We start from the raw sequence: 26,889 nt of genomic DNA, 5'->3' as shown, positions 1-26,889 counted from the left end.
ATATTGCAGGAACAATGGCAAAATTCTGAACCAGCAGGAAAAAAGTATTTTCAGTGAAAACAAAGAACCAAACAGAACAGGAATATGTACAATTCTCACTACTGAATTCTTTACAAAACTTTTCTTGAGGACTCCACAAATCTTTCAGCTTTAAGAGATTACTACAAATGTGGAGTTTAGCCTGTTCTCATGAGACTGTTCTAACTCTTAGATAGCAGAAATATATAAATATTGGATCAAACTCTAGCACCACTTCTTATATTATTAATTCTAGAATAAAATACTGTCCAAGTTCTTTTCTTTTATCAAATCACTTCCTAACCTGGGAGAGGGGCAGGGAGGACAAGATCAACCCTGCACATTCAAGCTTAAGCAACACTCACACTGCACTATGCCTGAAAGCTTTCAAACTTTGGCTATCACTGAATTTGCTGCTGCCCAAAAATACTCCACGGCAAGTCCTGCAGTTTCTGGTCTATACAGGAAAATGCACAGAAGGAAGGAAAAGAAACAAATTAAATGACCTTTTAGAGTTCATTAGTGATGTACTTAGACTTCTGTTCTCCTCAGAAGTAAATCAGTTTAATCAGACCCCAATTAGTCCAGTTCCAGCAGGCAAGGACAGCTACTGTGAGACTGCACAGAACAACACTGAGATTTGTTAACTCATTCTACAAGCTGTTAAAAATGTCCAAACCCACTGAGAGGCCAAGGCTAAAAAAAGAACCCCAAAAATCCATGCTCAAACTGTAATTTAGCTAAACAGTGAAAATGGTCTGCATGTCAGAGCTGGAAACTGCAAGTCCAAAATCCTTCTGTCCACCAAACAGCCACATTTGTATCAATATTGCTGCTGCTTTTAAGTAAAAAAAGGCTCATTTTGTACATAAGTACATTAATTATGTGTATTTATGTTATATTTGAGCACACACAGTCCCCACTTGCAGAAACTCCAAGTCTACTTGCAAATCTTGAGCATATTTGACAAAGATCATTTCAAAGAATTCCCATAAATGAATAAAAAGTGAATCAAATCAAGAAAGGATTTGATGCTCTCAAGATGAAAATGGCCACAAAGTCACTTTTTAGATCATGAAAATATCCAGAGAATATTTCAATGTTAATTATAAATGTTCAAAAAGGATTCATTCCATGGCTTGTAGAGTTATTAATTCCTTCCCTCCTTCCTTACAGAGGCCAAAGAACAGGAACGCAGAAAGCTGCACTCAAACTGTGCCCAGTTCCCCAGCAGCAGTGCCCAGGACAAGGGCACAAGGTGGGCACTGCTGACATGGGCTGGAGCACCTCATCTCCTGAGGGACAGCAAGTCTGAAACCACCTCAGACAAGTTAATTTTCACCTATCAAATGGTGAAAGCACTGCCACAAAATAGATCTTAAAGTTCATGTGAATGTTTTTTTCTTTCAACCCTGAGAACTTCTCAAGCCTTTGAGTTCTCTCCACAAACTTTCTCAAATTCAAGAGACAAGATTTTGTGTTATCAAGACTTAGGAAAAATCTGAACTCAAACTTGCTCAGATTTGAAAATGTTCACAGTCAAATGCAAAAATGTTATTCCTTGCCTATATAATCATAAGGCAGGAGGACAGACTGATTATACACTTTTGCAGCACTTGCTACCCAATCCTGGGACCATGTACTTACATACTGCCAGATCTGCTTTACTTTAATAACACAAAAAAAGAACTCATGCCCATTACAGCAGCCAAAGAACACATTTCATCATTTAAGATATTCTTTATCCTAACAGACATCAGTTTAAAAAAAAGGAGTGCTTAATCACATGAAAGGAATCTCCTCTCTTTTAAATCCATGTGATGTAGTGACGATAAAGCTCACAGGGACTCCCACCTGGCTGCAGCCCAGCCAGGGCAGGCTGGGAGGTGAGACAGGGCAGGGAGAGGGGAAAAACCAACAAAAACCACTTAATGTCACTCTGCCACTGATAAAAGGTGTTAGTGGAGAAAGCACAATACAGGCCCCCACTGTAAGGCTGTTTGCAGATGAAGAGAAGCTCAGTAAGGAAAACCAGGGGGACTCTGGCAAAGCAGGTGTCACACACAGAACGTTCACTTCTGCCCCTTCTCACACCTGCCTCTCCCAGCACTTCCTGGGCTGTTTTTTCTGGTTTGCCTATTTTCCCAGCCAGAAGTACAGTGAAGTTGACAAGCTGGTGTTCAAAACCAAAATTGGACCAACAAGCAAAATGATGCCAGTGAGATTGTTTCCTCTGAGCAGTGCAGAGTCCTCCTTGCAAAGATCTGCCAGGAGCTGCTCTTCTCCTGTGGTTACAAACCCCTGCAAGGGCCTGAGCCTAACAGTGCCTGATGCCACATTTCTGACAGCCAGGCTACAGGAAAGTTTTCTACCACTGCAAACAGCTCCACTTTCCTGAGCTGAGTGGCTGCTGCTATTGGGAGCTGAGCACTCCAGAGCAAGCAGGCAGGAGCAGAAGTTCTCATTTCCCAACAGCTTCCTGGATATTTTACAATTGCTTCCCCTCAGGAAGCTGATTCAGTCTTTGCAGCTCCAACACCAACAATTCTTGTTGAGAGGCAAGTTATCCAAGAATACTAAAAGCACATTCCTACAGCACACACAGACCCATTCCTGGCTCCCTAACAATGGGTTTTTCTTTTGGCCAAACCTCTCACTCCAAAGAGGAGCAAAGGAATGAACTGGTCAGGTAATGCCCAAACATCTTGGGCTTTTTTTGATTTGTCTGAAAGCAGCAGGGCACCCGACCACAAATGGAAAAACAGGCTGGGGAATGAGTCTGAAAGGGGAAGGGGAACATGGAGTAAATCACCACAGTCATTCTGGGGAGAAGGATTTCCTTCACAACACATTTAACCTGATGCCTCATGCTCCAAACTCCTGTTTTTCCCCTCTTCTTCATGTCCAAAACAGCCATGTGTCTGCACATGTAACACACCCTTTTTGTTTTGTTTTTACATGACACAATTTTACCTGCAACTGATCTTATTGTGTCATGTATCAGTTACTTGCTAAAAATTCCATCAGACTTCTTTTCCACAGAAGTGCTCCACCTGAAAGTAAAACTATTAGATCACCAGGATTTCACAGTGAGGATTTCACACGTGGTGGCCTTTCAATGCTTAGTCAGACTAAAGAATTGATCTATTTGGATCGATCTGTTAATCCTGTTACTCTGAAAAAACAAGAAAACAGTTTTACTGGGTCATCCCATCCTCTGGTTGTTCTAAAAATCATCACTCTATTATTACAAAGCTCCTCCCCTCGAGGCCAGGCTGATCATTTTCATGATGATAACCCATAATCACAGCACCAAACCTTAATCTTTGGAGCAGGAAAGATATTTTATATACATCAGACTGCTTAAAACCCATCTGTACTACTTTTCACATGTTATTACCTTCAAAAGAAATATTTATGACTTAAAATTACTTAATACCAGTGTCAAGCTGCTTTTCTGGGGAATTAACTGGAATGCTGTAAACACAGGGAGAAGTTGTTTGGGTGTTGTTTGAGTCTTTTTAAACAGCACACATGAAAGGCTCCTGACTCTGAGTTTTGCCATGTTGTGCAGATGGGAGATGTGTTGAACAAAAGCCTCTCTGGTTGGGAGTGCAGAGCTTTGATGGCGAGCTGCTGTGATCTGCACTTCCCACACGCTCCTCTTCACTCCCAGACTGAGCAGGAGACACAGTTGCCCCGATTTTCCTGTTCCTGATGAATATTTTAGGGTTGAATGAAGTATCCACTGAACTTTCCTTACAGCAGCATAAAGCCTGATGTCTGTCAGAATCCAGCTACTACTTAAACTCAACTGCCAGTGCTTATCCAGTGATTTCCCCCTTCCTACTCATATGAATTTCTTTTAAATGTCAGGCTTGTGCTGCCAGAATATTTAGTTATGCATTAATATAAATGTTGACTTTAAAGCAAGCTCAACTTTAAATATTTAGCTTTTATTAAAAAAAAAAAATCAGCTATAAATGATAGCCTGTGTTTAAATAATATTTTAACTACTTGGCCAGTAAATATTCAGATAAGATTAAACAAAATTTCCAGGAGCTAATAGGTCAGGAATTGCTTGAAAATGACATTTTGTAAAATGGGAGAACAGTGATAATTTCTAGTAATTTTTTTCCAACTTTTTCTTGGCAACCAAATCCACAAGTGAAAAACCTCATGACTAAAAGTCTTTCTTCCAGCAAATAACTAGGAGCTATTTTGCCATGGATGTTACCCAAACCTGCATCTCCTTTGGGCATTTATCAGTTTGATTAATTCAGCCCCAGGATGAAGGCTGCTTATCATCTTTGTTAAGGAGCTCTAAAGATGTCAAGTGCTGCAGCCCTGAGGAGTTCAGAGGAGAAAGATTATCCTCTAGTCCCATGTCTGAATAACTCAGATGTGGTGGTTTCATCATCAGCTTTAACAAATTCTCTTTGGTGAAACGTGGAGAGCAGGAAGACTCTGCTCCATCAGCATTAGGAAGGACACACATTACCTCAACATCCTCCTTGGAATTCTGAACCACAGAGGAACTGAGATAGATCCCTGCCCTGTGCTCCAAACAATCCCAGACAAAGCCCAGGGCGGCTGCCACAGGAACAAGCAGAGCACCTGGAGCACAAATGGAGCACCCAGGACAAGATGAGATGGACAGGAAAACCAGGCCCAAGCTCTGTGCCCAGAGCTCTCAGTGTCAAACAGATTAATGGAAACTCCCCAAGTTGCACCAGAAGCCTGCAAGTGGCTGAGTGGGGAGCAGAGGGAACATTAGTGCCAAGCCTCAGTAATTGATTGGGTCTGCTTGCATGCTCTATCTTTCCCCTCCAACTACATTTTCCCTGCATATGGTTTCTCTTTCTGCCACTTTTCAAGTGATTTATTCCTTCAGAAGGGGAATTAGGTCTTATTTTGATCAAATATTTAGGACCTTTTAGACATTAAAAGCCACAGATTACAAAGAAAGAAGGGTCAAAACAGTAAAGTCAGATTAAAATTGCAGATAAGCCACAAATATTGAAGGCAGGAATGAACAAACAACTAGCAAAACAAGATTCAAAGAACTAAGAGGCTTATCCACCCTCCCTGCAATGTCTGGCTCCTTCCTGCTAAATAACTGCTACTGAGATCTTCCCCACACAGGAGCTGATGAAAGGGGTCTGAATATAGGTCAGCAAAAGCCTTTCAGATCCAGCTACAGACACTAATTAGATCACTTTCAGTTATTAAAAAAAGAGAAAAGGGAAAAAACCTCCAAAACAAAGGTTTTACCGCTCAAAATGTTCTGAATTTCTCTTTTTTCTTGTCTCTAATTGGCAGTGGCCTTTGGTTTCAAAGCAGCTGGTTGCTGCCCCAGCTCTGAAATTGTCACCAGCACGCAGCAAACACGGCAGTGACCACACTGAGGAAGAACCTCCAGCAAAATTAAGGCTGAACAACATCTGCAGCGATCCACAAAGACATGGGGAGGGGGTCTTTAAATATGTTTTCAAGATATAAAAGAATTCTTCAGCTTTATAAGAGAACACTGACTGTTTTGTTTTACACTGCCAAAACCCACAAGGTAAAAAAAAATTCCGACTATTTTTTTCCCCCTGAAGTATACAGTATAGCTCAGTTCATACAGGGCTCCTTGTACCAGCTTGTTTATGCCTCCTCTCCTGTGAAACAAGCCTTTATGTCTCTATAGTGGAAAAACCCACTGGTTTATATCCTTTTTGAGATGTATGCAGCCAATTAAATTGTAAAGTAATACCTGTTTCAAAGTCTAACTCAAAGAAACGATACATTCCTGGACTGGGACCAGAGCCAAGAAGGTCACCTTACACCCTGCAGTCACGTGGGAACCCTTGGCTTTTGCAATTTTGTATTTTGATTTCCATGCAAAGTAAAAGTGGGGGACTGAAAGGATGAAGTATTGCGTGTTCTCTGCACCCAAACTGTGCTCCTTTCTCAAGTGATAAGGTTAATATTCAGAGGAACAAGAAAAGACAGTTCAAGAGTTCAGAGTGATTTCAAGCCATTCAGAAAGACTCAGGGAAGTGACAATTGCTGGTAGCTCTGCACTTTCCAGAACAATTTTAGTGATGAATAAACTATTATGTGACCAGACTATATGCATAAGAATGGTATAACGTGCACAAAACAACAGTGCACCAACACATTACAATAAAATCCACTTGTCAGAGTAACAAGCCAAGTCGATTTCCTTCCATATGAGAACGGTTATGAAAAGACTGACATCTTATTTTAATTTCCAGGTTTCTGCAAAACAAGCAGCATAGCAACCCCAAGAACAGCACTGGAGACACCAGTGAGCTCATCTGGGCTACCCCACAGCACCAGACAAGTCTGGTTTTTAAACTGGTTTGATCTGAGTCTCTGAGCTAATGTTAGGGTTTGTTCTAAATTTAGCAGCACAAATGTGTATGCACGGTACCCTCTGTCTCTACCTGATGCCACTTAAAGAAGGACCCCAACGTTTTGATGCCTTGGAGATTTCTGGATGGGTCACAAAGTCCAGCAAATGTACCAAAACAAGGACTTAAGATATTTTTGTGACATCTGTGTCTGCCAGAAGCTGTCGAGTCAAATTCACAGGTTGTTTTCTTCTAAGTTAGTGAACATAATTACAGAGTTTTCTGTGGAGCTTTCAAGACATCCTGTGCCATATTCCCACAAACCTCCTGCTTTAATATATTAAAAACTAGATTGCCTAGCCCACATGAAAAATCCTTGCAATGACTATACACTTAATAAGTTTAATTCCTTTGTCAGATCTGTACCATGCCACAAAACTAATACCTGTGTAAAAGACATTTTTGTACCTGTTTCTCATAATAATGTCCTGAGAACCCAGGAAAGCTAGAGAGAGAAAAGTAGTGTTAAAATCAATTTCTGGCACATAAAAAAATAATTCTGTATATTGATCAGGTACTCAGAAAGAATTGACTTAATATTGGCATCATTAACATCTAACAGCAAAATTCAGAACACTCTTCAAGCAAAGGCTACATCAAAGAGCTACAACATTGAGTAAGGGTTGGATAAACAACATCAAGTGCAAGCAGCTACGTTTCCTTGTAACTTGTGCACAACACCGTGTTTTGCAGTGTTTCAGAATAATATTGTAACTGTTTAGGCTCATAAATATAAAAAATTACTTTTTTGATGCAAGTCGCAATTGTGTTGACTAAAATAGAATTTGAATATATTTACATCTTCAAGGCTTTTCTGCACTTGACTTTGGGGTAACAAAACCCACTCAGCTCTCACAGTACACATTTTCTCCCCCAACGTGTAAGAATCAGGATTCATTTCTCTGTACAGATCACCAAAACAGCTTTTCCCTTGCAAACGATTCCAGTGCAAGCGTGCATTAAGAACAATAACCACGTAGAAAAGCTGCCACAATGGACTGGGAAAAGCTTTGTCTGTGACAGCCACGCTGGAAGCAGCAGTTGGAGTTCTCAGTCGTTCTAGAATTTACCAGAGTGAGAACTTGCGGGTTTGGTACTCCCAGCAGCCAGGGCTGGCCTGGCAGGGCAGGGCAGGGCAGGGGTGGCTGCAGGTGAAGGCTGGAATCGCGGGTCCTTTGTGCCCAGCCTTACAGAAAGGCAAAGCAAGCTGCAGACACCCACCCTCAGCCCTACCCGCGCCGCAAGAGCGCGATGCGGGCGCGGGTTCTTCCTCCTCCTCCTCCTCCTCCCGGCCGGGACAATGCGCCGGGCTCCGGCCGCTTCCAGGGCAGGGCCGCCGCTCCAAGAGCTCTCCCCAGCCCCTGCGGCGGCCTCAGACATTCCTGTGCTCTGTCAGGCAATGAAAATATCCCCGAGGGGATTAGAGCAGCCCTGGGCAAGAGAGCAGCTCGCCAACATCCCCTGCCTGCCCACGAAAGGCACCGACGGCTTTTGGGGGGGTCACAGGAGCGGGAGTGACCCCCAATTCCAGCGCCAACGGTGCGGCTTGAGCCGCTGACAAATGAAGAGCTCTAAAAATTCGCTGGTACTTTCACATTCTTGCGGGATGCAGCCAGCGTTTGGAAGTGTTCATTAAGGAGGGCAGACTCCTGCTCTGGCACTTACACTAAGGGAAAAAAAACCACGAGAACAAGCGAAATTAGAAAGCAAAACAGCTCTTCCTATTTCCATCCCCGGCACAGGCACAGCCAGCTACTCTATTCTTCTCCTATTCAACTTCATACATAGTGCTCAAGGGTTAAAGTGCTTAAAAAAAAAATTAGGAAAATCATTTTTTCTACAATGAGGAACACTTGAGAAAGGCTCCAAGCACCAGGCTAACAAAGAAAATGGTCCTGAAGAAGGAGGCCCTCACTACAGCATTCACCTCCTCTGCCAAGCAAATATATTTAAATAAAATTATTCAATCCCAGTGTGGCTTCCAGGCCACATTAAGGTAGTACCATTCTCCTTAATTATACTCCTTTTCACATCTTTAAAAATCCTTTCAATGTTTACTTGAAAAGCTAATTGCTGTCAGCCAGAAAGAGCATACACGTGATCCTTAACAATTCTGGGCCAGAGGGAGAGAACTGTCCCCTCCCCACAGCAGCTCCCGGGAGCCCCACAGCTCCCACACCCTCCGAGAGCCCCGGGGATCAACAGCCAGACACAAAACCCGAGAAAAGGAGGCTCGGGGACGCTTTATTGTCCTCCACAAGGCCCTGCCAGGAGGGCAGAGAGGGTGTCCCCAGGAAACAGCAGCCCAGGGGAGGCTGAGGTTGGGTACCAGGGACCGTCACTGAAGGGCAGTGCTGGAGTCCCCATGCTCGGAGGGATTTAGAAGCTGTGTGCGTGTGGCACTTGGGGACACGGCTCGGTGCTGGGGGAAGAGCTGGACTCAGCAACCCAAAGGACTTTTCCAACCTAAACAAACCCAGGGCTGTGTGTACATTATCCATCTCACACACCTTCCCAAAGACACTGGGAGCTGGGGGATGCAAAGGGAAACACAGGATTTTTCCAGACTTGAAAACAAAAGCCACCAGAAAACAGATCTATACAGAGAACTTCTGATTAAAACTCCAACAAGGATTTTAACTACAAGAATTACAGTTTCCTAATTGCTATTTAAGTTTAGCTTGTGGATGACACAAGAGGTCCATATTCCAGAAGTACAGTCTAAGAAAAATCTTTATTTTTGTACTCCAAAAATCATGAAGCAACTTCAGAAAGATCTCACACGGTGTTACAGTCATGCTCAAAATGATCTCCAAGTTATCAGTGCAGTTTCTCAAGAATTTACAAGCTTGAAGTGACTGTCCTACTGACCAGAACAGTTTACATTTTCTGTGCTGAGACCACCAAATTTCTACTTTTAAGCCAAGTACAGATGGCACAGACAGTTCTAATCAGACTTCCGTGATAAACATTTTTATTGATCATTTTCTGTAAAGAAAATGTTGAAAGTGCAAAAACATGTAAAAGAGAGGAATTAAATCAGGTCCAGTTCTATCTCTATAGAGATTACAAAGTTAGACACAGGGATGACAGAGGCAGAGCAATTAAATACATATCACAGAAACATTTCTAATTTTAACAAAAAGTTGTGAAATCCAACTTAGCAGCAATTTGGAAGGCAAACTCCGAGGAAAGGCACTGCAGGGTTTACCCAGAGGGGAGGGGAGGGAGGAGCTGAGCTAAAAGGAGCAGCAGCCACCACCCCCAGAACGGTTTATTAAAGCAAGAACCCAGCATCAAAGCACATGATAAATAATTAACGTGCAATGCCTTTGTGATAAGGCACTGAACTTGAGCTTTCTCCTAAGGTAAATGATTTGTAAATGCAAATTTGTCCAGCTGCTCCTTTCCTGCATCAAAAGCCTGCTCAAAGACAGAATTTATGAGCTATTTTTGTCAAATATTTATACTATCTTAATCAGGTTTTGAGTCATGCGTGTGCTCGTTTGTATACAAAAATGCAGGGCAGTTACAGTTACATAAACTAAAGGGTTTGGGGGTTGAAAAGTTGGGTTTTGCCTACTGGTCTATTCAGGCTCCCTCTTTAATTACCCCACCTCATTCACAGTGAGCAGTAACACACCTGCAGAGACCATTCCAATTCCATTCCTCGAGCCATCTTTCCCTTCACGTGCAGATCACAAGGCTTGGAAACAAGTATTACATTTTTTTATTCTAAAAGCATTTAGGAAATGGCACCTCAAAATGAAATTACATCTGCACAGCCACCACTGAAGGCTGTGTTACAGCCTTGGAAGGGTGTAGAAGCAATTACAGCAGGAGCATGGATGTTTCTGATTCCAACTGCTGTAAGTCTGCACAAATGTAACTGTTATTATCATTAAAGGCTGAAGAATGAATTAAATGTGGCTCTGCTCTTACAGTGATACCCAGTTTGGTCAGCATCTAACACCTGCCTATCAATCTCTAGGAAAACTGCCTGAAGAGGATTTTTCCAGGCAATAAAGCAAACAGGCTTCTTGTTAGTAGAATTCCAAAGCTCTGCCTAAAAAGCTGTAACAGCTTCCTGAAAACAGAAATATTCCTGCTCCTTTGCAGAGGATGGGTAATGGCTGCTTACCCACACAGCAGCCCTGGATAGCCCTGCAAGAAGGTGAAGTCCTGTTTCTGACACCTCTTAGGAGCAAGTTTTAAGAAAACCAGCAGTAACATGCAGAACAGTTCCCTGGCTACAAGGTAACAGACTGGCCCTACCCCAGCAGTACCTGAAAGGTACTTAAAACTTTGTAACTTAAAACCACTTCTAGGTTTTGCTGTAGGACAAGAGTCACCCAAATAAATTTTCAGCCTTTGGGTTACTGCTATCAAGCATCAACTCAACCTACCACCCACTGACTCCACTGAAAGACTGCACAAGTTCCAAGAACTCAGATGCCAGTACCATGGTAGGTCACTGAATGTGTGGTGATTTGGAGGAGTTCACTCCTTCAATCCAGCTGGCATCCCAAGGCAATCACAGTCAAAGGGGCAGTGAACCCAGCTTTGCACCTGGCAGTGGTTCCACAAGGCTCTCAGTACCACCACTGAGGCACAACCTACAAAGACCAGCTATTATTTTATTTTTTTAATGAACACCATCACCTCCACTCATTGTGCTCACACACAATAACCAAGAAGCCTTCAGCACCCAAGTTTAAGAATGATGAAGTTGCTCACAAGACAGGAGCTAAATTCCATTTAAGCAACCAATATGCTCCATAAATTCATCTGTAATAACAGAAACAAGCACTTGATAACCTTTCAAATCCTTCTGAAGAAACAAGGATGTCTTGAATGGGCTAAACTTGGAGAAAATGCTTAAGATCACATAAGACAAAAGTAAAGGCAAAAATCTCCTTCTTACAGGTCCTTATTGCCAAAGTTCTACAGTGTGCCCAGGATGAATGTGAAAGCAAAGCTGAAACCCCAAAGCACAGGCTCAAGCTCTGCTCGAGCCCTGAGCAGTGGTGCCTCCACAGGAAGTTCCAGAGAGAACACAAACAGCACAAAGCAGATTGCACACAGAGATCAGATCTAGCACAGATTTCCAGCTCCTGTCGATGCTGGCTTTTTCCATTCAGACTGATTTCCTCAGTGAAATGAAAAGCTGGCAACAACAGCAAAGAAAACAACTGGAAAACATTACTTTAGAAAACCAACACTTCAGATTTGGGGCTGTTCATGCTGTTACCATGAGCACAAGAGATTCCAACTGAGCTGAACCAGGGAAAGCCTTTAACCAGCACTACCTAGAATGTGGAATGCATTGCATCCTGCTCTGGGTGCCTCTGATGCCTGGTTCTCTTCTTTCCACATTCAGAATTCAATTTTCCCCTCCAAAAGTCTCAGATGTGAAATACAAAAACCTCTATTCACATGCTGTGGTGTTGCCTTGCAGATTCTGGCCCCTCAATTTAGAGCAGACCTACAATATTTACATCACCTACAAGAAATCCTATATATCTGCACTTAGAGAGAACACAAACCCACACTCAGTGGAACTGCCAAGGTTTTCCAGCTGTGCCACCAGGACACTCCACTTTCTGCAGTTATGGTTTGTGTGGGTTTTCTTTCATCCACATCTCCAAAAAGTTACATAAACCCACAACACAAGCTGGTTACCAAATCACTGCAGGTATCTCAACCATCTCTTATCTCATACTATCCAACTATTTTTCAAAACCTACCATAACTTCAAATAAGGAGAGAAGTAAAAAGAATCCATAGCAACAGAAGAACTATAGAACCTAAAATGAAGGCTGTGAAGACCTGTAGTAGGTATGAGCAAACAAGAACATGTGAAGATTTGGATAAATAAGCTATTTTACACTTCAAACAGAAGACAAGCCTTGTCAGATTCCAGAAAAGGAAGCAACTTGGAAAAATGATGGAGGGCTGTCCCACCCAAAATCTGTGGTGCAGTCTCTAAGAGCTCTTAATGCTAATGAAAATAGTGTCCCATAAAATGTATTAAATTTGCTGTTGCAAATGAGTAAGAACAGATGCTGGATTTCAGCTGGAATCCCTGGGACTGTCTGTCCCCTCACCACAAGCAAGGCACAGTGCCCTACACCCTTACAGGGGCTGGCAGAGGTTGGTCTGTCAGCCCCATGACTTCTACCTCTGCATCACCAACATCTCCTTCAGCAAAAAGGGGTAACCAAGACAAATCAAAACACTTTGTCCCTTATTTGCTCTGCAGACCCACCAAGAACACAGCACAACAGAGCCCAGTGCAGGCACAGAGCACTTTTCCACCTCCTCAGCTCCCCAGGACATGCACAGCCCCAGCACTCATTTCAACTTCATTTTACCCTGAAAAAAATAACCATGTCACCCTGAGCCATTCACCTGGCTGCCATTCTCCTCACTCCTGGGGGCTGGTTTGGCTGTCAAGAGCATTTCCCATCTCCCTTCACAACCTGGCACACCCTGCAACACTTAATAGTTTTCTTACGCTTCCAACCAGGTTTCCATGAAGTGCTGCCCTTCCAGGACTTCATTATTGATACAGGGATGACTGTGAAAGTCCAGGCCCCCAAAAGCTCCAGTACAGCTGTTAAAAATGATATACTACACAAGACAAGCATCATCAATCGAGGTTCCCTCTGGACTGCTGCAACTGAGTGTATTCAGAGCTGTCAGGCCTCCATCCTTCTCTGAAACCACAACCTGTTGGGCAGTTTTGCATTTTTTTTCCCTCAAGGCTAAGTATTTTAAGATGAAACATGTAGCTTTATTCCCACTTCAGAACCAGACAAACAAATGAAATTTCAGCGTGGGAAAAAAAGTTCCAAACCAAAGCAGTAATTAAAGCTGAACTGAGAATTCGTTACCAATCTGAAAATGAACTTTTATGAAACATTTGTTTTTCAATGAATTTGCTAATAAATAATGCACAGTTTCTGAGAAAGTTTCAGTCTATAGATCTGGAATCTATATGCTGTAATACATAATATTAAAGATTGAAATGGTGACATGAGAGACACAATGTTATTTTGCTCCCAGTGCTTTTCATACTCCAATCCTATGCCAATCCCCCCCCACCAGAAAAGCAGTGGCAGCGTTCCCTGTGCCCATGTCCCCCTGTCCCTTCTGGCAGCACGAGTACTGATGCAGGCAGAGGAGCAGGGATCCGATCCAATTCTCTACATCCTCCACAAACACCCAGGAAAGCCAAGGAAGGGCACAGCACTCCTCACTGCAGTGGCACTGCCAGCTTGAAACACAAACTAAACACCAAAATAGGATTAACACTTGGCTACGACTTCATCTCGCCTGTGTTTCCTATCTGGCCAAGCACATTTCTAATGGAAGACTCACAGATCAATAACAAAATACCTGGATTTTCTGCAAGGTGAGCACTGACAGCCCACCACTAAAAATTCCAATCCCAATGGCACTGGAGCGTACTACAAACTGCTGAGGTGTTCTATCACAGCAAAAAATGGTGCTGGATGCAGTTTGCCTTTATTTCCAGATTTTTACACTTCCTTCCTTGCCTGTTTTCAAACAGGAACATTTGGCTTTATAAATCACTTTTGGAAATATTTCATCTTCTTGTTAACACCCAACTTTCCTCTCTGCTATGCACAACACTACAACAACCATAATTTCAAGTAATTATTCAGTTATTTAAAAGACATGTGGGTGTGGCATGTGGGGACATGGTTTAGTGGTGCACTGGGCATTGCTGAGGAAATGACTGGACTCGATCTTGGAGGGCTTTTCCAACCTAAATGACTCTGTGATTCTTCTGTTTGTTTTTTTAAAGTAATGTGACCTCTCTCAAAATTCTGAAGACAAGCTAGACTCCACTTCTCAATTTTAAAAGTCATGACAGGTCTAATGACTTAAATGACTTTTGGCAGGCTGTTCTACTTTTAGAAGGAATATCCAAACACCTCTATTTGTGGCTCTCCCTCCCTCACTACAGTTACATTATAAGGTTTCAATGCACAAACCACAGAGCCGTGTTAAGAGGAGATGTTCGGGCTCATTGACTACAGAGGAAAGCCAAGAAAGATGAAGCTTATACAGGGCTTGACTCCATCTCAGTCCAAGTGGAAGCAAGCTGTGGGACAATTACACTGAGAACTAGGGAATGAAAAAAACCTGGAAGCTGCCTCCAAGTGCTCAAGTCTGTTAGTGATGGCAGTAACACAAAGGTGGCTCTGCCAAAAGGAAGATGAAAGGAAGAAATGGAACCAACACAATCAGAGCTGGAGCTTTTACTACCCAGACAATGTAGGGAGCAGTGCTGTGTTATAAATACACAATCTAAAATATAGAAAGATACTGTATCTATTCATAGTGTCACATAAACATGAAGACAAACTGAGATTTACCATGGCTCAAAATACCATTGTAAAGTACACAACAAACAAAGCAAAACTTGCCCAGAAAAACACTCATTAAGTGGCTGGAAACTCATGCAGAACATGAAACAAATGGAAGCTGTAGATAAGCACAATGTCTCTTCAAAACCATCTCAAGTCTAACTTAAATATGTCAACAGGCAAGAAACAGCAGCTAAGGCTGCCCTGGTAGAGCCCTCAGCACACAGCCTGCTCTGTGCTGCTCACCCCGAGGTCAGCAGCAGCACTGGACACATGTCACGAGTTAAAAACACATCAAACAAGATAAATTCATCAAAGTATCGTAATAATAACAGCTGACAACTGTGCTGGCTACTGACACATGCTCTGACCCAGTGTCACAAACCCTGACAGCTCCAAGACATCCAAGACAGGCATCAGACAAAAACAAAGGTAGAATATATTTGGACTCCATATATATGAGCTAGAATTAAACCCTCTTGTAAGTTAGGCAAATTTCTAAGCCAAAAAGAAAGTTAAAAGAACAAACAGATGGCAAAGTCCAACAGAGCTGTACTGATGAAGCACTGAAAACCCAAAGGATATCAAGTACATAGGTGCCTACTAGGAGAGACAAAGGGAAATTTTAAGGGATCAGCAGGCAGAAGTACAAAGACGTGGGTTTTAAGATAATAACAAAACAAAACATAATAAAGACACAGTAAGATTCACACCCATATACATAACAATTAAAATCCAATCTAACTACAACAGACAGTAGTGCACCATTTCTTTGAGCAGAGAGATGAATTAGTGGGTAATTTAATCACAAAACAGCCTTTCCACTTTTAAAAGATCTCCAAACAAAACTGTATGACTAGAGGATACCAAAAATTATCACCAAACTGCCATGCTTTGATGAGACCCAAAAGAACTGAGTCATCAAAACCCACACCATCAGCAACAGTCCATCATACAAGCTAAAACCTCTGCAATGCACTAAGGAAAAGAAGATCAATCGATTAAAATGGACAAATGAAGAAATTCAGGCTAAGCAGAACATCTGAATTTCTTCAGTGGTAACCAGCACCAAGCCAGCTGCACAAACAGCTCCACAGTGAAGAAAATTCACAGCTAACATATGCAGAACAACACACTTTGAGGGGAAAAAAGCTCTCTCCATTGTACAATTCACTGCTTCTAAATCAACTGAAAATGAAATTTCTCACTGGAAAACTATGAAAGCTAGAATGTCAGAGGAATAGGAATATAAAATATTGTTAAATGACTGAATGACCACTATATTCCTTCCCAAAAAATGCCATACTCAGTCTTGGTCATATCACAACAGCAAACCCAAAGTTGAACCAGGAAAGTTCAGAGACTGGCAGTGAGAATCAGTGATGCCATTAAAAAATACCCAAGTTTATGTATTTGGACCCCAGTGAATTCCCAAGATGGGCAGTCCTGTGTGAACAGTACCTTTATGGATTTAACTGTCATTTCTTTCCTACTCATACACCCAATCCCAAAACATTCAGAAGCAACAATTGAAGTGTTAAGTTTAGTGTTGATGTAAAAAGAAAAAATTCCTTTAGAGTAATTTATTACTTTTCATTAAAATTAAACCTCTTCTCTTTTTGCACAAATCAAACAGCTTGTGGTTGTTACACACTCCAGGGAATTACCCAAAATCCCAAGAAAGTTTAGCAGCAGAATATTCCAATTCCTTCATTGCCTTTGGTAAGGGCAGCTTTAATGAGGAAAAAAAAATATTTTAACTGATGTAAAAAGGATTTATCATAAATTGATAGTCTGCTTATTTTGTAAAATTAAGATGCTCCTCTGCATGAATACTAAATGGTAAAAACCCTGGAAATTAAAGCACCTAATAGACCATATAAAGCAGACTTTCAGTTTTCCTACACAACCCTGCAACTGTACACATACAAATCAGGCTTATCTATTTATATGGAATTAATCAGGATTACCACTTTCATCTTGGCAATTTCACTGGAGGACGAAATCAATAGCACCCAATCAGTAAAATATGACTGTTTCCACTGCGCTGAGGCATTTGCTCTATTAAGAACTATTCTGCCTTTTTAAAAAATCAATGGCCTCAGGCATTATGTTTCAATATTGGAGACCCAGAGGTGTGTTCTGGCAGACAATCCAAGCAGCACCCCGGTGTTTGAGGCAGCTCTCCCGTCTCAGCCTGGCACACCAGAGAAGCAAACACGGGCCTGTGCCTCCATGGCCATTCCCAAAGGCTGCGCCCAGACTTTGGAGCTCTCAGGGGCTGAACACGGTCCACAACCCTTGGAGGAAGGTAAAAAATCCCTCTGGATCCAGCATGGAAGCTGCAATCTGGGCCCTGCAGCCACTGGGACCCCTACAAACCAGCTAAGCCAAAGTGGAGTTTCCCTTCCACCAAGTGACATCCCAAGATCAGCACGGATTCCTCATGGGAAACCAGCAGTAACCAGTTACAGCAACAACTCCAGTTATACCTCCTCATAGGCAATGCAAAGTGCATTTAAACATCCTGCATCTGTAAAACCACTGCATGCTTAGAAAAGTTGGCTACAAACACTGGCACACATTTTACACACCAAATTATCTCCATGAAACTGGTGATGATAATAAAATTCACTTTCAAATGCCCTGTGACACTCAGGCTGATTTTGCCCAAGTTCAATGTTTTTATAGCTTGAAAGCAAAACTTAAGCAGAACATTGCACTGCTCCTTGTGTAGTTTTCCTAAACTCCCACTTCATTTCCTCACTCATTTATTATCATTCTCTTTCTCTTGGCCATGCAACAAACTCCAGTTAGGTGCCTACAGAGTCTCCAGACTTCTGTGACAATCTCTGGCTGAAGGTTAACCTCGTGTAAATCACAAGGGCATTTTATCATCAGGAACAACCAAATACTCTTATTTGTATAAGGAAATATCTACCATATGTAACTTCCTTACTTACACTGATAAGTTAGCACAAGGTAACTAAGCCAAGCTTTTTTTTTTTTTATGACACTTTTTGTTTGCTGCTTTTCACTGTGATGCACATTAGGCACAGGTGTGTACACACCTGACAACTCTGAAACTGAAGTGTTAGTTTATTAGGAAAGCTTCATAAGCCAGTCAAGTAATTTTCTTAGCTGACTAATAAACATGCAGTGCAAAAGCCATATGCAACCTGTCCATATGGAACAGGAACATCAAGCAGGGACACCGGTGCTTAACTGACTTGGGACGTAACCGAGACCTGAATATTTCTGCTCTATTTTTAACTTGGGATATAATTAGAAATAATCAAGCAGCACACACAAAACAGAAACAAATGACAACCTGCTGTTTCTAGGGACCCAGCTGATCTGTGCTGCCATCCTTAGCTTTCCATACCCTCCATGACTCCCCAGGAGGAGCATCCCTGGCAGCAGCACCTGGATGCACTTCCCAGCTTGCTGCTCACAGACCCCTTCAGTTCTGGGCTCCTCCTGCAGCTCCAGGCCCACCAACTGCTAATTCTGCTCCACTGGGACTTGCCAGAGCAGCAGTTTGTCCTCTAAAAACAAAATACCTACCAATCCCAAGGACTTCAAGAATACCAGGGAGAGACAGAACAAATTTCCTGCTTCTGAATAATCTCATTTGCAATCTTAATGGTGTATACAAGCTATCACAGCTTTCCTATTAAAAATTAGGTGACACCAGCTTCATTTTTATTTCTAATAATGCAATCTGTATAGATCCAAGTTTTTATGCTTATCTCAACTCAGTTACAAACAGTTATAGGAGGCAGGATTTAGCTTAATTTGATGCTTCTTCCTGATTTGTTTTATTCCCTCAGCTAAGTGAAACATTGTCCCAATTCTAAAACCAGCAGCTCACGTTGCCTTATCTGCAGAGCAACCAGCTACAATGGAAAACACACTGATGTTTGCAGATAGACAAATAAATGAAGTTATACAGTTTTCTCCTAAAATAATTCAGCTGCACTCTTTTCTTCTTCAGAGAGCCATGAGAAGCTATTTATAAATAGGATCAAATGTCCCTCCAACACACGACTCCATACAAAGAACACGGGCTTCCAAATCTGCAACTTCTGCTCATTTATGGCACTTTTACCCACACCAAAATGGCAGCATGGGTATTTTCTGCATTAAAATCCCCTGATCTGGACATAGCAAGCAGCACTTCAGCCTTGACAAGGAGAGCTGTGAGTCCCACAGCCAAAGCTCCACCTGGACCTACAAACCTGGTGTTCCTCTGCCTCTCCAGCCCTCAGCATCAGCCTAAGGAGGCTCTTCCAGCATCCTGAAGAGATCAAGCTTCACCAGAGCATGGAACAGAAACCAGCACTGCCCCCCTCACATCTAAACTCCAACAGGAGAACTTTCATGCCAAGGTAACCTGCACCCAAGTCCCTCTCCCATGAGCACCTGCCCATAGAAAATATGTGGAACATCCTGTATTTAAGAAAAACTACTGGCAATTAGATGGGAAATAGTGGGAATTAAAATGAACTTCATGCACTACACACCCTCTTTCTTGAGACAAAGAACTAAGAGAGCCTTTCTCCCTTTCCTCCAGGTACTGGTGCAAACACCCTCAGACAGGACAAGCCCAGCTCCTGGTGCTCCCCAGGGATCCCACAGGACACATCCATGGACACAGCATAAAGGCACCTTCCACAAGAGACAGACAGGAGAGCAGGAGCTCACCTGAACTTCCAAGATTTCCACAATGATACTCCTAAATTCCTGCTCAGATAAACAGCTCCAATGAAGGTTTTATTCCACAGCATTTCAGCACATCATCCCCCCTCTGCAGACTTAATTCACATATTTGACTCCAACAGACAGAACTTCACCTATTAATTTGATTTCCTCAAACCATAAAAGATTATTTTAAACTAGCAAAGAGCTACTAACACAACCGTAAGACTACTGAGCTGTCAGGAGAGCAGGAATATCAGAAAATAATCACTATGTGGCAAGATTTTACACACAACAAAGTAACTTATCTGATACACATGTTCTGCAGATTGAGTCAAACTGTAATATTTTTCAAAAGCAAAAAAAATCTACTTCAGATCTGGAATCTGCAAAGTTTGTACTGTGTAAGAGGATAAATAAAAATATTCCCTGTCAAAAGGAGTCAGCTCACATGGTTCCATCAGTGGTGTCCAAGATGAGAACCACCGTGGAAGATCCTGCCTAATGTGATTTGAAACAGAACAATCACACCATTTAATGCCAGAATTTAACCATTCTTACTTTCCCAAATTGCATTTGACCAGCAGATTTTTCCATATTTCATTTGCACAGAGCTCTCTCTTAAAATACCAGGATTCAATCAACCTACAGGGGGTATTTTTTTTTTAATCCCAGCACTCAGCATTCAAGACCAGATTTTCTTTCAAGCATCCTACTAGCTTATGGCTGGCAAGAAGGAAATAAAGAAGTTACTTTTTAAAGCCAGCATTTGGCATAACGAACAGATAACATCGCTGCAAAGCTAAGGAGGCTTCTGTGGTATTAATGGTCTCATGCAAGGGCTTTTGAGAGAGCCTTCTCCTGCCTCACCTGGGTGAGATTACGTTTTCCGTAGCCTATAAAGAACCAGGATTCAATCATGGACCATTAAAGACAACAATGGTAAAAGGTGTGAGAACTACCGCGGCTGAAACGCTGCCAGACCGCTCATTTCTGGGCTACTGCGGCAGTTCCCAGGCAAGTTCCTCTCTCTCCACAGGTTGCCGGTACCGAGTCCGTGCCGCTTCCAGCAGCCCTCCCGAGCCGGGGCAGAGCCCGCCCGTGCCCGGCTCCCCTCGGGGGTAAATGGCAAGGCTGATTCCCCTCAGCTGTGCCCTTCTCCCCTCATTAGTGAGCTGCAAGCCCGATTTCCCTCAGGTGTGCCCTTCTCCCCTGACTGGTGAGCTGCAAGCCTGATTCCCCTCAGGTGTGCCTGGCTCCCCTCCCCGGTACCAGCGAGCCGGGAGCACAGGTGGGTGAAGCGTTCAATCCCCCGCAGACGGGGCTCCAGGTGTCCCTTGTCCGCGGGGAGGCACCGCCGCCGCTCCCCGAGGCTCGCAGTGGCCCCTGCTGGTGCCCGCACGGGGGGAGCGGAGCGGGCTCAGCCCCCCGGCACCGCTCGCCCTGCCGGGGCCGCCCCGGGCCCCGCCGCCCCCGGGACCCCTCCGCGCCCCCGCACAGCTCCGCGCCCGCCGCCTCCGGGGTCTCGCCGCGCTCTTACCCGTCAGGAGGCTCCGGGAGCCGCTCCGCGCCGCGGCGCCGGTCGGTGCGAGCTGCGCGAAGAGAAGGGCGATGCACAGGGAGCCGAGGAGCCGCCGGGCTCTCCGCGCCGCCATCGCTCCACTCCCCGCGCCCGGCAGCCGGGCTGCACCCAGCGCCAGCCCCTCCCCCGGGGGGGCTCCTCCTGCCTTCCTTCCCTACCGGGCGGGCTGCGCGGAGGCGGCGGAGGGAGAGCGGCGGGCGGGCGGAGCGGCCGCGCTCCCTCCCTCACTCCATCGCGGGCCGGGCTCCGCCGCTCGCTCGCTCCGTCCCTCCCTCACACGGACCCCGCGGGGCGCGCGCCGCCTCCCGCCCGCCCCCGCCTCGCGCATGCGCGCGCTCCTCCCCTCCCGCCCCCGACCCCCGCGCCAGGTGTGCGCGCGCCCGCCCCCCCGCGCGCGCCACCGCGCCTGCGCGTGCGCGCGCGGGGGGGCGGGGCCGCCGCCCTCTCCTGAGGGGCGACGCTTTGCCCCCCCCCTTCCCCTCAGGCGCTCGGTGCGTAAAGTTCGTGGGTTTTTAAGGCAATAAATGCATATTTTCCACTCTCCTGGACCAGCCCGGCATGAGTGCGGGACCTGCGCGTTTTCCACACGTAAAAACATGGAAAACCAGACGGTTCGGCACCAATCCGGGTATCCCCGCTATGTGGCGAGCCGGAGGGTGTGGGAAGAGGGAGCCCTGCTCTGCCATGGTGCTGGTTACCAGCAATCCAGAGCCGCCCAGAAACCCGAAATCCAGCTAAATGTAGAAAAATAACTTGCGGAAACTTGTTTTCTTGGGGAGCGACTCTGCTGCTCTGTTCGGGATGCCGCCTCTCCCAGTAAACATGCTTCTCAAAGATAAATAACGTGAAGAAAAGGCCAGACATGCTCCGAAAAGGCAAATGCGATGTATTTTCATCCTCCTGGGGGTAATTAGTTTTATACAGCATTTGCCATTCAAATCCAAATCACTGGAATGCCGCATCGTTACCAGCCCGTTCCAGCCCTACTGCCACATCCAGGCTCCTTAGAAAGGACACAATAAAAGCTATAAATATACATTCCTCCTTCATTAATCATATGGAGAGTACCCTGATATTTTTTCCATCTCAGCTTGTTTCCCACTAAATTATATTTTTACAATGCACACGGTGTCCTTGCTCATTTTATTATTGACTAATTGAATCGTCTCTTTCAGGACATAAATTACATGGGACCGGGGCTGGAGGTAACCAGGAGAGAGCCAAACCCATGGGGCACTGCAGGACGTAAACCATGGGTACATCCCCTGCAAAACACGTTGTGAAACATTTTAAAACGAATTTTAAATAATTTGTTCCAAAAATCCAGGCTTTTACACTGGTTGTGAAACTCCTGTTAAGGAAAGTTTCCCTTGATAACCTCAGTGTGTGTGGCAAGGGTGTCCCTCTTGTTGCAGGCAGCTCTCTATTCCCGTGAAATTCTTCTTGATCCAGCGGGATTTGCAGATTTGTTTATGGAGAGGGTTTTGTGCGAGGCAGAGGCTGGCAGAGTGCTCAGTGCCCCAAACGCAGGTGTGGATTTTGTCGTACGGGGATGCACACAGCGAATTAAACGCTGACGTGACTGCAAAGCACCAGCTAATACAGGTGTCTGAGGCGTCTCTCCTTGTGAAGCTTGCTTCATTATTTTATGTTTCTGTCAGGAAACAGGGGGTTTGGCCACTAAAAATATCCCGGGGCATTTTCACAATGGAATAATTACCTCCTCAGAAGGATGTTTGGGTTTCTCCAGCTTACCCTTGCCGAGCTATGCTGCTATCTGATATGCCACAAGGATTACCAGCAACCAGCTGCAATTTATCCTGAAAATGGAAGCGGTGATTAAAAGGCAGGACTGGTAGTGTAACTCCTATAAAAGCTGGTTAGCAATTCCCATCATAAAATCCTGCCCTCAGTCGCATTTAATAGGGCCAGTCTAACCACTGTGCTGAAATTTAGGCATCTGAAGTTCATACCTTGGGTAAAATTATAAACATTTTCTCCTTCTGTTCCTTCTGTCAGGGATTTTCTATTCTGAAAATGAGAGTGGTCACTTTGTCAGAGGTGTTCCCTCAAACCCTGCTATAAAAACCCTCCTGAAAGTCCTGCTAGTTCCTGGCAGGGGCTTCCTGGAGCTTCCACTCCCCAGCAGCTCCATCCTCACCACAGCCCAGGGCTGTGGGATCAGAGCTGGACCTGCAGCTCCAGTTCCTGGCTGCTCTGGACCATGCCATGTCTGCAGGTAGGAAGGGCTGACCTGTCCTTCCAGTCTTCTTGGGAAACACAGAGCAGGAAGCTCCTTGAAAAACACACAGTGGGGACAGGAACTGGGTCTGGGACAGGTAAGTTGGCAGGAACAGAGGCTCTGGAGAGAGACAGGTTCTCCAGGGTGGTGAAAGGGAATGAGGAGCCAGAAGGAAAAACAGGTCTGCCTGGAGGGAGGGATAAAGCAAAGCTCATAAGAAGGAGTCTGGAAGCCAGGCTGCTGGGAGAAGACTTTAAACCAGAGTGGAAATGAGAGGAATTGCTGGGAGGAGGACATGCAGCCTGGCAGGACTGGGAGCTGTCCCTGTGCTCTGGACAAGGTTTGAGGGAGAGCCTGCTGGGCAGAGGGGATCAGATGGAAGAGCTGGAGTGGGGCAAGGGAAAAGGACCCCGAGGCTGGGTGTGGGATGCAACAGGGCCTGTGGGAAGAGGGAATTCACTAGGAACAGCGATGTAGTAATGGGAATGACAGAAACTGGGGCAGGGAGGCAGAGCAGAAAGGTGAGGATTTGGGAATGGGAATGCAGACCACCTGTATTTCAGTACCTGAAATACACTGAGAATGTGCCTCACCCCCTTGGAGTGCTGGAGCTTGTGCCAGCCATGACATCCCTCACAGAGGGAAATTTCCACATTGCTGATGGCCTGCATCAATGTCAGCTCAGGATTACATTACTGGGGTTATCGCTACATGGGAAAGAAGTACACATTCAATAAAGCACTCAGGCTGCACTGTAACACACTCCCCAGTTACCAAACACCAGGACAAAGGCAACCAGTGCAGAAGGATATGCCAGGCTCAGACACTGAACCAGGGTCAGGGAAGCCAGGCAAGTGCCCCAACAACTTCCACCTCATTTACTGCAGAAATCAGATGTAGGTATTTTATGCACCTTGTGAGGAACTGCTGGGCAAGCAAGCACAGCACTGTGGGTGGGGCAGGTGACTGCTGCTCCCAGAAAGGATTTTTAGCCTCTGGAATCTGTGGGATGCACAGCACAGTCCCCAAACAGACCTGCCCAGCACTGCACTAATTGTGCAGTCAGCACTGCCCAGGTGCCTGGGCTCACATTTTGAAGCCTGACTTGCAGAAATGAAGAACTCTTGCAGATAAATCTGCAATAACTGAGAATTTATACAACTTCTGACTCAATTAGATGCCTAGCCATGTTCTATTTTCTGACTAAATCAGGCCATTGAGTATTTCTAATTGGATCTCTGAAATGAAAAGATAGTTTTTACTACTCTGTCTGTACACCCGAGTTCCTCGTCTGTAAAATAAGGGCAACACCAGTTCTCGCTACAGTGTTGAGAAAATGAATTAGAGTTTGTGAAGCACTTGGATACCATAGTGATGAGTCCCATGGAAAAGCTCGGGAGGAAATGAATAAATCTGTCTTCAGAACAATATTTGAATAGTCTGCTGTAAATAAAGCACGGGCCACACAGTGAACAGCAAGGAGAAAATAAAATTATTACTCAGTGAGCACAGTCTATTCTGTACAATGAGTGAGGCCAGGAACCTGTTGAAAGAACAGCGTGTGATCTAATTAGAATTAAATACTGTATCATAATGCAAATGCATGGAAGGGACAAATTACAGTTGCATAGGCCACCTTAATGTTGGTATTTCTAAACTTTTAGACTCTTGAATTTAAAAAAGAACTCCACTGTTAGGTGCAAAGGTGTAATACACATGAATAAATGATTTCCTCGCCCTTTAATAGTGGGAGACAATATATGTACCTCCTCTACCTCAGCCACTTAAGTGGAAAAAGTGTTTTTCTCCTCTTGGAGATATCTCAGCCTTACAGCCAAGATTTAACGCTGTCATTCACACGCTGACATAGAGATTTAAATCCAAAATTTACCTTCTTTGGGAGTCTGTGCACGATCATCAGAGACAGCCTATTCTCCAGAGAGAGAGCCAGAGGAGGACCTTCATTTCAGTGATTAAAATTTTGTGTTTTGCTTGGAGTGCTTCCCATTCCAAACCAGCCCCCTGGTTCTGGTGCAGAGGCAAGGTTATGGAACAACAACTCCCCTGATCTTGGTGACTCCTCAGTCCCGAGGCTGCACTGAGCTCTCCCGACTCCTGCTGAGACTTGGAGCCGCTTCAGAGCGGCTGTAAATTGCTCTGGGTTATCTGTGGCCCACAAGAAGGGTGATGGAATTAGGATTGCACTGTTCAGTGCCACTCTGCTCGTGCCTATTTTTCTCATCGTGATTTCTCTATTGCTTAGCAGGATGTGAGGTGACACGCAATCGTTACACCAATTTCTTGTTATCCAGAGAATTTCCCGTTACCAGGCATCCTCTGGCAGCTGGTAAGGGCAATTTGGGATAAGAAGGGGCTGCAGCACAAATAAAGACGTGGCTCGTTAAGTTTAAGACTTAGAGCTGTGAGATACCTTCAGTTTAACCTGCTGTGCTGCCTGCCTCGTGTGAGGCATTGGCTCCATTCATGGACAACATCTGGCACATGGCCTGTCCGATTATTCCCAGTCTCCATCCTGATTCCAGCAGCAGTGCCTAGCAAGGTGTGCTGTCTTTCATCCTTCAATAGGAGCTAGATTTATTTTTTCTTTTTTTTTTTTTACATTTATTGGTCACAGATGTGGTTTTGCAGACTGCTCTGAGGTTAAAAGTCATCCTCTGGACTTTGCCAAGCAAATTCTAGGTTAGCAGGTCATATGCCAGAAACCCTCCAACCCCAGCATATACTTCTGTCATTCCTGAGGTCAACAGCAGTTCCAGCTCCTCATTGGAATCAGGGAGGGTCATAAATGGAAGCAGACCTTCCAATCACTGAGGAGAGTTCCCTGAGAAGGCTGAGAGGAAGCTCCTTGAGTGCCAGGTTGACAGAGTCTGAAACATAAACAGGGCAGTTGGTACAAAATGCTTTTAAAGGCTTCCCTTGCTGAGCAAGGGAGCTGCTGAGGTTTAATCCAATGTTTATTTATTTAGGGTTTTCAGAGATAGATGGAGGGAACCTAGAATTCAAAAGGCAGGGTTTACTGGAATCCAATCCACAATTTAAAAGAAAAGGGTAATGCATGTGTTATCAGGAGATGCATAATGATGTGGGATATGGGTCTCTGGGCATGCAGAAGGAGAGAAACACAGGTAACCCCCAAGGGGAAAGGCTGATGTTACTGCAGGCAACGGGATTTTTGTCATCCATGTCAATGGTGTGAGATTCATCTCTGGAAGCCTGTCATGGCACCACACTGTGCCACAGGTGCTCACAGTGACTGCGTTTTCCTGTTTTGGTGGTTGTCATTAGTCCTTGTTCTCAGATGAGATCATTACTGGGGACACACTGACCATGCCCTCACTTTTCCAGTGTCCCACTTCTCCCTGAGCTATAACAACTGATCTTTGGACTGACAGACTCTGCACATCCAGTAAGAGAGGAGACAGATGGTCCATGCCCTCTCATGTGAGCAGGATCAGTCTCCTCTGCTCCTTAAAAACCACATAAGCCAGGCAAGGATTCCAGGTG

General features: G+C 44.5%; 1 protein-coding gene across 8 annotated transcripts in view; it reads right to left on the bottom strand.

Moving 5' to 3' along the window:
* The window catches only part of NEO1 (neogenin 1), a 178,653-nt gene extending 157,312 nt beyond the window's left edge, over positions 1 to 21,341 (bottom strand). For 2 of the 8 annotated variants that reach the window (XM_066559131.1, XM_066559132.1), the window contains exon 1: positions 21,081 to 21,341. In XM_066559131.1, coding sequence (XP_066415228.1) covers positions 21,081 to 21,195 — 115 coding nt within the window. In that variant the 5' untranslated portion in view covers positions 21,196 to 21,341. The remainder of the gene's footprint in view (positions 1 to 21,080) is intronic. The other 6 variants (XM_066559136.1, XM_066559130.1, XM_066559135.1 and 3 more) reach the window with 6 other exon arrangements.
* Positions 21,342 to 26,889: the final 5,548 nt, after the last annotated feature.

Source organism: Molothrus aeneus, chromosome 13 (assembly GCF_037042795.1).
Source record: "Molothrus aeneus isolate 106 chromosome 13, BPBGC_Maene_1.0, whole genome shotgun sequence".
Taxonomy (NCBI): domain Eukaryota; kingdom Metazoa; phylum Chordata; class Aves; order Passeriformes; family Icteridae; genus Molothrus; species Molothrus aeneus.
Note: the sequence above shows the minus strand (reverse complement) of the source record. Positions and strands in the feature narration are given on the sequence as shown.